The 12,311-nt window shown below is 38.0% G+C and overlaps 1 protein-coding gene across 1 annotated transcript in view; it reads left to right on the forward strand.

Moving 5' to 3' along the window:
• The window catches only part of TMTC2 (transmembrane O-mannosyltransferase targeting cadherins 2), a 228,522-nt gene extending 216,505 nt beyond the window's left edge, over nt 1–12,017 (forward strand). The window contains exon 12 of the mRNA XM_069974054.1: nt 9,106–12,017. Within this exon, the coding sequence (XP_069830155.1) occupies nt 9,106–9,285 (180 nt within the window). The 3' untranslated portion in view covers nt 9,286–12,017. The remainder of the gene's footprint in view (nt 1–9,105) is intronic.
• Nucleotides 12,018–12,311: the final 294 nt, after the last annotated feature.

Consider the following 12,311-nt stretch of genomic DNA (forward strand, 5'->3'; position numbering starts at 1 on the left):
CCAGCTTTCTGTCTCTGGTTCCACCTTCACTACACACACAGAGTGGCCTTCAGTAAACAAACCACCCTATAAAGAGGGTGAGGGTGAGCTCCTGACATCACAGAGGGGCCTGCGGCTGATTGGACAGACGCTAGGGATTATGGGTAATCCCACCCAGTCATGCTCCAGACAACTAACGTGCGGCCGCCATGTTTTTTGCAAATATCTTAACAAATCTGTGTGAAATCGCTTTGCAGAACGAATCTAATTGACAGCCCAATTTGCAGTGAATCTTGCTTCGCTCATCTCTAACCTTGGGCTTCTTGTTAGGTAGATATGTTTGGGGGTATATCGTATCTAACCTGTTTTTGGACCTACATATGTCTTGTGGATTTACTTTAAAGTTAATTACATTTCATTATTTGGAAAAAACACTTCTCAGATTATACATTCCAGTACACTTGAAGTAAAACACTTCTGAAGGAGAAAGCTGCAAAGGATTGCTCATTTATTAAGCAATATAAATAGCTGTATAGTGATAATGGCTTTTGCGCAACAGCTGCTAGATTCCTCTGTTAGTGATTTGTGGTATAACAGGATCAGGCACCTTGCCCCTATCCGCTTTGTGAGCCTATTTAAAATAAGAGCGGGTTAGCATGTGCTTATGTGATAATTATAAGGTTTCATGCCATTTAGCATTTTCACAGCATGAAATAAGCACTTTGGCCTGTATTCTCTAATTTGCAGCCAGATCTGGTGATAATAGTGCGAAATTGTGTATATACAAAGGGGGATTTCCTAGCTTATAAGTAGGAAGTAGGAATCCTTTTTTGATGCATTTGCTATTTCTAAACTATTTTAAAGCTATTTTAATTGCGTATTATAGGCAATTTGTAGTTTTTGTTGAAAATGTCTTTTAACTAATTAATTAGTAGATAATATGTAAAAATTTGCAGGCTAATTGTGCTGTAATGACAACAGAAAGTGCAGTCATATAGGATGGGAATAGCTCCTTACAAAGGAGTAATAAAAGTAACAACCAATAAAGTAGCACATTCCTGTTGTCATTTCAAAAATGGCTGCAGCATCTGAATAGAATGTCAGCTTTTCTCTAGGTAAAGTTTATAAACAGCAATATAAGCTACATGACTATTAGTTGAAATGGCATATGTGGAAATGGCATATGAAGATTTCTACTTTTTAGGGCAAGTTCACACTTAGGAATCGGCGAGGAAAGTTTTCCAGGCATAATCACCTTTGGCGGAATTCCTCGCAAATTCATGTTTCAATTAATCAAATTAATTCTTTTTTTTCCCAATTCCCCCCTCAATTTCCACGAGCATTCCGTGCAGAATCCGTGCTGAAAATTTTCAGAGCAGAAACTCACTGCTCAATTTATTTTAATGGGATTCCCCCAGAAGAGTTGACATATCAATTCTTCTGGTGGAAAGCTGATCCGCCATGGAAAATTGCGCGCGGGATTTCCACTGTGTGAACTGCAGGGCGCAAATTCCATTGAACTCAATGGAATTTGGCTCTGCACTATATTTTTGGGGGCGCAATTCTCAGTGCAAATCAGCACTGAAATTCAGCATGAATTCCTCAGTGTGAACTGGCCCTGAGTACCTGTCATTAAAAATTACTTCACTTGTAATCAGGCATGCCGTGAGATCCCACTCCTCTGTATCTCTTGACAACAAAAGTCTATGAGACTACGTTAGCAGAATTAACGAGTACCAGTGAGTGGATGGTGCGCCACTCCCTCTTGCCGGCTATATCTTCCAAGTCTCAGCAGTGAGACCCGCTGCGATCGATAACGTTTGACATGCCTTTTTTTTATGACCATGACTCTAAATAAAAAAATTAAAAAAGCGGTAAGCGATGTGCATCCCTTTCTGTACACTTGTTGAATTTAAGGAAAGAATCTTTAAAGAAGTAGTCTTGAAATGTAATGGCCAGAGTGTTCAATGTATGACCACAAGACCCTACCTCGTAAGTGAGGTAGGTGAGTGTGCATTTTTTATAATAGCTATGTGACCCCAAACAAGATATAAGTGTCTGGAAACCCCTTTTAAATTGGAGGACATCTGTAAAAAGGATCTAGTCAATTACAAGAATATCAGTTATATGCTAAGAAAAAATTAAAATAAGCCAAGTGCTTGGTGAATATTGACTGTCTAGTTGTACTATTATTTTATTCTTGCTGGCAGAAATATGAAAAGATCTGTAGAAGCGACTAATAACACGTGTAATGACTGTGACCTTGCAAGGCATAATAGTCATATAAAAGTATCAATATTTGCTAAATAAAACAACAGATGACATCAGTGGGCATAGTGTGTGCCTGTATGTGTATATGTATGTATATAGCATACACACAGCATGTATCCATTTACATTCCTTAGCAATTAGGCTATATTCTCTTTGTAATAAGAAAACCAATTTACATGATGTCGAAATATAGCTAATTTGACAAAACAATCCCACAGGGAATCAGTAGTTTAATTGAAAGCCTCTCAAGTATAGGATAACTTCCTCTTTTGCAATCACTGTGTTAGGGTTGCATGTGATCAGTTTACAGACATTTAGACAGATTGCCTTTATGTAAACAGAAATAAGGGCGCACAATGAGCCTATGAGCATGACCGCTGAAGAGGTAAATGTCAATGAAGATTAGCTGTAATTGCAAAAATTTCCCCTAACTGCATTGCTGAATTGGTTGAAAATTAAATAAACATGTCATGATTTTAAAAACTTTCCTGAATGCCACAAATGTCTGTCTTGGGATTTCCTACGTTATTCATGTAAGAAAAGTCCCTTTGCTTTCCGTTTCCTAAGTGATTGCGGATATCCTACATTCACACAGTTTGCCGTGTTTTGCTGAAACAATGGAGGAGCACAATTATACCTGCAATAGATGCAAAGGACAGATTTTACTTTCACATGTCACAGCTGGCATTACATTATAAGTTATGTTGCATCTCGTTATTGTTTATATATTATATATATTATATTTATAATCTTAGTGCATGTGTTGCCCTTTATGATTTATCTGTTCTGAAAAGACTGAAGGAACCAATGGATTTTGTCATTGGTATATTGAAATTCTATATGGTACCAATTGATACCATGTTAGATAAACCCTATCTTCTTTTTTTATGCTAATGATAAATAACGTTGAAGGTTATAAATCATTTAGCAATAGATGATGTATATTTAATCTGTGAAAGATGGCAGCTCTTTCCTTATGGTTGCTTTATAATATAAAGTACTTACAACTGTGAGCAATGAAAACCTATGTGGCCCTCCAGCTGTGACAAAGCTACACTTCCCATCATGCCTGGACAGCTATTGCAACAGCTGAAGGGCCATGAGTTTAACTTATGATGTAACCTCCTTCACTGGGTAGAGAGTTGATTCACAGTAAGGGTATGTTCACACTAAGGAAAAGGTGAGGAATTGAAGAGGAAAGTTTTCTGCTTGAAATTCCTCACTTATTCAGCTCTGGCAGAATTTAAGCGGAAGTCGAGCAGAATTCGAGCAGAATACAAGAAGACTTTTAGCAGAATTTAAGCCCACAGTGACTTCTATAGGATTCCTCCAGCAGAATCCACTCAAAGAATTGGAATGTCTATTCTTTGGGCAAAAATTGTGGATCTGTGGCAGAAAATTCTGCTTGGAAATTTTGCAGTGTGAACAACAGAGTAGAAATTCCATTAATCACAATGGGAAATTGCTCTGTTCATATTTTAGGAAGAATTTTAAGCTGAAAATAAGAGCGGATTCCTCTTCAATTCCTCACCTATTCCTCAGTGTGCACATACCCTTATACTCAACTCATTCTCACTGCTAATATAAAAGCCACTGTCTTTCCACATGTACTTGGGTTCTATGAAAATAAGTAAGTCTCAGGCTCGGATAGTGGTAATCAGTTTTGGGGGGGGGGGGGGGGGGTTAAGTTTGAGATTTTATGAAAAGCACTTTAGGAAATTGAGTGTTATGCGTATTTTGGGCACGCTCGAGACTACAGCCATAGATGTTGGCAGATCTTTCATTGTTTTTAGCTTTTTTTTTTTTTGCTTTGGGCAGTGTTGATGCACTCTGAATGAAAATAAAGGTTCAGTTAAATATATTTATGCCTTCTGATGTTAATAGCCTCCCAGTGAACTCCCATGGCTGCTGTAAGTTTCAGATCAAATTAAAGATGGGAATTTCAGAGCCTTAGCAACTTCTTTGAACATTTTATTGTAGGACAATGGCTTCAGGCCATGACAAGATATAAATTAGTTAATTTTACTGTAAAGCAGCTTAAATTGCATGTAAATATTGCTCTATGAAAGCATGCTATTTACTTTGATGTGTTTAATCCAGTTTATACCAGTAATTGCAAGCGGACACTCTTTCCTAAAAGGAAAACTCATGGTAACCGTAAAGTTGAAGAAAATTTTTTTGTGAGCAATATTTTTGGTGAAAACTAAATACAGGTTTAGTTACAAAGTGAATAAAGCGGGTAGATCTGAATAACAGCAGATTAATTGTATCTGTAAAAAGCAGCATATTGGGTTTTTCATTATTTCATAGAAAGCTGTAAATGGGTCCTTTTCTGGTGCAATGGATTTTACTGCCTTGAGTGGAATATCCAAGAGTAATTCCCACTCCCCATGGTCTGCTTATAGAACATAGTTGTTTATTTTATAAGATATTATATAAACAATAAGACTGAGCTCCATGGCGTCTTTTGGGCTCCAGTTTTAATGAATTACTGCTGTGATCCACAAGAATTCACCAAGTTGCTTGCAACTTAATATCCCTATGGATTGTAGCTGTAGTTCAAAATTGAAATGAGTAAGTTTTACTACAAAAAGTCGCAGTGGAGCCCTAGCCTACAATGCCATCTCTATCCGGACAAGATTGTAATATAGTTGAATATACTCCTTATAGTGAGTCTGTCAGCTCCATCCCAGGTATAGAGCTGCAGATCCTGACAGGTGCTTGGGGAATACTGAGTTGCAGCAGAATGCCCCCCCCCCTCCTCCTCTCCACCACACCATTGCCCAGCTTGATTGATGTACAGGCTCAACTTCCAGACCCGTTTAAAAGTAGGTAGGGGGAGAGAGGAGGCATGCTGCTGCAACTCAGCAACACCAGTTGGACTCTTCAACTGCCAGCAAAAAAGGCACTTTTATAACTTTACAATTAGCCATTAGCAAAAGCCGTGGTTGATTTAATCCCCCTAGTACCTGTCTGCTATGGAGCTGACTTATTCACTGTAAAAGGACTATGGAGGAAAAAAATGCCACTTCCAAATCCAGCATCCCACCTGTCCTCAGGTTATATGTGTTATTACTAGAGATGAGCGAATCGGCTGAGGTTTGGGTTCGTGTGAACCTGAACTCTCGGCTTCTGATCCCCACTGTCTGCCCGCTCCGTGGAGAGGGTGGATACAGCCTGAGGACCGCCTGGAAAACTGGGATACAGCCATAGCCATAGGCTGTATTCAGTTTTCCAGGTGGTCCTCAGGCTGTATCCACCCTCTCCATGGAGCGGGCAGACAGCGGGAATCGGAAGCCGAGAGTTCAGGTTCATATGAACCCGAACCTTGGCCAGTTCGCTCATATGTAGTTATTTCAACTCTCTCTCTCACTTCAATGGAACTGCAATAGCAAACACAGACTTAAACTTGAAGCCAAAAATTGTTCTGTTCCTGTAAGAAAGCTGCTGTTTTTGTAATCTTATAGAAACATTTCTGCCCCCCCCCTCCATGGACACCAGCCTTACAAAAGGTTAGATGCTAATGGATTTGTAGTGATTTTTTTTTATACTAAAATTTAAACCCTCAATTATCTTGTATATATTTAAAAAGAGCTGGAAGTGCCACAGAATACAGGTCACTACTATATGGGAGAACTACCAAAAGAGAATGCCAAACTGGAGTACCGCAAAGAAGTGGATTTTATTACTATTACTTCACCAGTACACTAATGCCTTTATTTTTTCTAAAACACAAACAAAATTATGTGCTTTTTGTGTTGGAGAATGGCTTATGAAAGCCTTTCAAAAAAAATAAATAAATAAATATATATATATATTATATATTTTTTTTACATCAGAAATCAATTTCCCTTTTCACCCCAGTCACATACTGTATTACAACAGGGGAGACTTCTATGCCTTATAAATACCAATCAGAGCAAAATCTGAGGACACTACTGGAAGTAATCAATATTTCATATTTATTGCGATTCAAGATTTGAACCAGACTAGCACAGTATATTGGGCTTAACCTTCTGAAGTTTGTGTGCCACTTTCAAATGCAACAGGTTGTATGGAGCCAGACTGAATTTTAAAAGAGAAAAAGTCTGTTAAAGAAATAAAAAAGGTTATTTGGCTCTTAACATGGTGGTAACTTCCAGCAATTTGGATACTGGTAAATACTATAACAATTAGATAACAATAAATTTCTTAGATGTTATGTACACAAAATGCAAAGAATAAGGTCATGATTTAATTACAGTGAAACTTTGGATTACAAATAATGTGGTTTGCAAGCATTTATCAAGACAAGCTCACATTTAAAATAAAAAAAGAAATCGTAACTCTGTAAACTTGCGAATTTTTGTAATCAGAGCAACCCATGTGCCTGCCTCACAATACTCTACGTACTGCCCACCGCCTTGCCGTTCATGGGGCTAGCTGCCTGGTGGCTCTGCAAGGCCTACTCTCACAGCAGACATAGACATTGCACAGCAGGAGGAGGCTACTACGTCTGTGTGTGCAGCATGTCTGTGTGTGGTGGTCCGGCGTGCTTGTGTGCCAGTTATCTGTCTGACAAATCCCATGATCCTCTGTTGGGTCTGCCCCATCCTCTGTGGTCTTCCTGTGTCCATGCCTTCACCTTTATTACTAGTGGTGACATGTCTACAACAGCCTGGAGCAACGGCAGAGAGAGCTGGCTGTTCATCACAACACACCCTGCTTGGCTGCACCAGGTCCAGTAAGTTTACAAACCCCTGCAGCACCCTTATGTAATGACATGGACATGGACCACACAGTGAGGAGGGGAGGGTACACTTTGTTGCAGCATTTTGTGGTGCTGGGATGCACCAGGGATAATGAGTTTGTTAACCCCTGTGGCACTCTTGATATGTTATCTGGACCACCATGCATTGGGGGTGGCGGGCTATGTTGTTGAAGCACCCCTTTAAAGGATTTTGGGTAGGGAGGCTGGGATGTATTTGGCTATCATTGAGTGCGTGTGGAAGAGTGCAGGCACACAAGATATGGAAAGCTGTCTCTGCCTTTCATCCTCTGGCCAGTTTCAGCTGCCCGATAACATCCTAAACAATTTAATCCTTGCAACCCTGCTGGTGCTTACTGTTCATATACATAAGGGATAAACTGTACTGGTAAACAGGTGATGTTTTTGGGTTGTGGAACGATTAATCTGCATTTCAGCTATCCTCATGGGAAAGTTTGCATTGCTATAAGAGTGTTTTGGATTACAAGCACATCCCCCCCCCCAAAAAAAAAAAAAAGAAAGCTCATAATGTGATGTTTCGCTGTATTTGAAGAACTGTATAAAAGAACCATTCTTGCTGAGGGAAAGTGATTCAAACATTAGTGTATGAAAGGGACCATTACAGTCGTCAACCTATGAAATGCCATACACAAAGAGATAGTAATAGCGTGTCATTTGAAATGCATTTTCAAGAGTAAATGACATCATACAAAAAGTCCCATTCCACCTAGGGAAAAAAGTAAAACGAAGACACTCACGTTTCAGTAGTATTTCTTTATTTTATTGTCACGGTGCAGGACTCACAAAATGACTCCAAGGACCTCAGGAGTGTCTTTCTTGGGCGTTACTGACACCTTTATCAAGCTCCTCCTCACTGCTAAATGCCTAGTACTGCTCTGCTAGCCCAGAGCAGGACTTGGCATTTAGCAGTGAGGAGGAGCTTTATAAAGGTGTCAGTTCGACACCGAAACGCGTCACTCATTTTTAAGCCTAGTGTGAATAAACGCCCAACGCCAGTGGCTAAAGAAGTTTGATGTAGCGCTAAGGCTGCGTGGAAAACATCAATACAGCCATAGGCTCTATCCATGTTTTCCAGGACTCACTAGGGCTGCATCCAACTTCTTTAGCCATTACATAAACGCTTGAGGTTTGCTCATCTGTAGCTTATTTACTTACATGCTATAATTCTCCCAGCGGTTATTAGTTCCAATCTGTGCTGTGCAAAGCATGTACTGGGCAGGGCTGTGATGACCTTGTGCAAGATTTCAAGCAAGGGGCACAAATGAAAACGGTCAATAAAATGAGTAAAGGCATTTATAGGCGGATAAGGGTGGTTAATGTGCAGTGAAAGGGCTGAAACTTGCTGGACTTTTGCAGCCAAGGGGAATGCCTTAAATGAATTAAAACAATGGGTCAATTTTTATAAGAAAGGTATAGACAGAATCAGAGTGAGGAACCATAGGGAAAATAATTTCCATGTAAAACCCCCTCAAAAGACAAAAGGGCACTGCCTCCGCCTGGGGATCATCTCTTCCGCTTTCACTCATCCATCCCCTCCTTGGTTAAACTTGATCGACATGTGTCTTTTTGTCAGACGTTCTATGTAACTATGTAACAATATTGGACTATTACTCACTAAAATCTTGCTGATGGATCTACCTTAAAAATAGGAAAGGAGAGGGGTCACTTCATCATGGATGGTGGACAGGGAGGATAGAAATCTTTGTTGAGAGCCCAACTTGCACTAGAGAGACTGGAGACAATTTGTAGTGGAGAATCAGGCTTTATACAGGTGTAGAGAAAAAGCAGAGCTTATACAACAAATTTAACAAGATATACATGCAGAACCAAGCAAATATTTTAATAAAGACCCATACACCATGGTAAGTTCAATGCCACAAAGAAAAAATGTTTTTTTAAATACATAGCCTTTTAACAATGTATGATATATAATTGATCTAAAAAGAAATTATAATTTTACAGATCTGTGTTTTTTTTTTTTTAAATCTAAAGGACTATGTTTTAACACTAGTTATAATGTTGGTCATAAACATAAGTCATCATTTTGCCTGGGATATAGTTGCCTAATATTAGTTTTCTTTTTCCAGTATCCTGCTGCCTTGATGAATTTGGGTGCCATTCTTCATCTCAACGGTAAACTAGAGGAAGCAGAAGCCAACTACCTCCGAGCTCTTCAGTTCAAGCCGGATGATGGCATCACTCAATCTAACCTTCGCAAATTGTGGAATATCATGGAGAAGCAAGGTCTTAAGACCTCGAAAACGTGACAAAAAGGATTAAAGACTTTTGACCAAATGTTAGTTTCTAATATGGGATGTGAGAACAGGGGGGCTGTGAGCTGAGCATCCAGCAAGTGTCTGGGAAGCTTAGATGATGATAGGAAAGTGTTTTGCTTTTTGGCAAAGTAGTTAATGTATAAAAAGGGAAATGATGATGATGATGGGGAAATGAAATCTCTAAAAGGGATTAGGAAGTGCTTGCATTAGCCCAGATAACGAAAGGCACTTAAAGTAGGGTCTGTCTTCATCACAATTCTACTGGTTGTGCATACTTTTTGGGTAGGCTGAATTGATAGTTGTCTATAAAACTGTAACACAAGATATAATAACGTAGATAATTTTAAACACTAAACTATTTACATAAATTCTATTACAGAGCTATTTCACTAAAATGATTAAATATTTAGTTTCATTATTTTCTGCCAAACTAAACTCTTGGAGGTAGGGCTGCTCATGCTTGCCAGTTCTGTTCTGATGAGTTATTTCTTCTTACTTCTGTGTGTGATTGAGCTTTACCAGTGATAAATGACTTTTAACAAAAGCAATGCAACACAGTCCATTATCAGTATATCTTAATATTCTCCAAGTTTATTTTTCTGACGAAAAATCAAAGCATGACATAAAACGTGCCCTGCCTTTGCTGGAAGTTTAATAAGTTCTAGTGAGTGAAGGTGATGAAGGGGCCTGATTTTTTTTTTAAACTTTTCGTGTGTGTTTCAAAATCCATAACATTTTCTCTTTTTTTTTGAGGCAAATAAAATATTTATTTTGTAAAAATGAAAGATTGATTACCACAATATTGTCTTCTATTGATTTCTGTATAATGTTAAGTTAAGATCCAATCATTATGTTACACAAATGGAGAATAACTAAAAAAGTGTTCATAACTCCTGAAAAATCCCCTGTGAATGGTATAGAAGTGAGATTGCTACCTACCTATTATAAGCACAGTCATTTCTGTACTTGTTCTAGTGGAGTCCTTCAGTTTACTCTGGTGCTTGCCTCTAAACCAAGCAAGCAGAATTTGGATATTGGGCCTTTTTTTAGCTAAACTTACAGATAAGCTTGACTATATATATAGAAGCCATGCAGTCCTTTCATTTTAGTTTCCTGTCCTGGAATAAAAAGTTGGGTTGTGATTGGTTGTTCTGTCCTACATTCATGTGCTTAGGGTGAACAGTGACTATATATATGTAATATGTAAGAGTTTAAGAATCCACCCAGGAACAATCCAGGCAATGCTGATACAATTTGGTCTGACAGCACAGAGATAATGTTACACTTTTCCCACTATACAGTATAACAATCAGGATAGTTCTTGTTTGTAGTAGAGTTTCTTACACTATAGAGTTCTCACTGTTAGGCTGTGTTTTTATGGCCATTTCACGGCCGTCCTTTAGGACAGCCGTCATTTTAAGGCCAAGTGACATCCATTTTTTTTATAACGATGGATGTAATTTGTACAATCACAGCTGTTATTATAAAATAATGGACATAATTTGGCCTCAAAATGACGGCCGTTAAACAACCAGAATAGACTGTTTGGGAACATAGCCTAAATCTTTTCTTAAAGGAACTCCAGTTTGCTAAATTTTTTTTATTCTTATGTACTAATCACTTTGTGATCTGTAACACCATACACTATAACAATCATACACACATATATATAGCGCCACAAAGAGGCTTATGCTGTGCACCTCTTTTTGTTCAGTCTTCCACTTCCTGTGGAGCATAATTAAGTTTTCTGTGCTGCCATATGCTTTTATTTGCTCCTATTTAGGGACGTTTTTTTTTTTTCTGCTTGCAGACTGTACAATAAGCTGTTTCAAATCAGATGAAGGCAACCCGCCAGCTTTTATTTACTGTTTGTTTATTATCAACTTTTTTTCTCTTCAATGTTCCTATTTTATCTTTGTAATGAAACAGTTAACATGGGTCATACAGCTCTATTAACTCCAACAGCTTTTACAATTGAAGTGTATAATAATTTCCCTGTGATCCCTTCTTGTTATTAATGTATATAGCATGTTATCTTTATCACTGTGTGATATGTAAAGCCAGTACTTTTTAGAGATTTATTTTTCTTGAATTTTATGGAAAAGAAATGAAATATTTTCTTCTAGACATTATTTCAGTTAGTTAGAAAAATTTCCGAGGGACATTTTTTAAACCTTTTTACTGTAACATATGTGGTTGTTTCTTTCAAACGTTTGCACTAATGAGAACACAGATTGTCTCTGCAAGTGGTATAATTCCAGGGCTACAGGTTATGCAACACAGGCTTGCTACAATACAATATTTTTTTCTCTTACGCCTAATAGTTATTATGTGTTAACAGGGTTGTAGCATTTATTAACAGGGTCTTCTTGTCAAAGTAACATAAAATGCAGTTTGGGCATTTGTTTCATAAATTAATCCTGTTAAAAAAAAATGCAACATATTATGTTTTGCCTAAGAATGTGAATTTATTTACTGTTCCAACTGGATGTCAATTTTAATGAATTGTAACAACTGTTCATGCTTTAATTTTTTTTTTCTTCCTATGAAAGATGTATATGAAAACCACTGATACCACCTTTTTTGGTTACAATGAGTCTAATGTCAGTTGTGGAATAGCTGACATTCTTTTGTATTGTAATCCATTCTAAGATACAAAATATATAAAGAAGACCTGGCACCTTCTTGTTTTTATTTGTGCACATTAAAATGTTTTTTTTTCTAAATTACAGAATTTAAAAATACAAAGTGTTATTTTTCATATTTGTCATAATTTATAGCCCTCGCCAACGTTTTAATCACTGGGGATCAGCTGATTACCCAGTGCTCAGCAGTAGAGATGAGCGAACCTCTAGCATGCTCGAGTCCATTGGAACCCGATCATTCAGCATTTGATTAGCTGAGGCTGCTGAAGTTGGATAAAGCTCTAAGGTTGTCTGGAAAACATGGATACAGCCAATGACTATATCCATGTTTTCCACATAGCCTTATGGCTTTATCCAACTTCAGCAGCCACC

Source organism: Dendropsophus ebraccatus, chromosome 1 (genome assembly GCF_027789765.1).
Source record: "Dendropsophus ebraccatus isolate aDenEbr1 chromosome 1, aDenEbr1.pat, whole genome shotgun sequence".
In the NCBI taxonomy this organism is placed as follows: domain Eukaryota; kingdom Metazoa; phylum Chordata; class Amphibia; order Anura; family Hylidae; genus Dendropsophus; species Dendropsophus ebraccatus.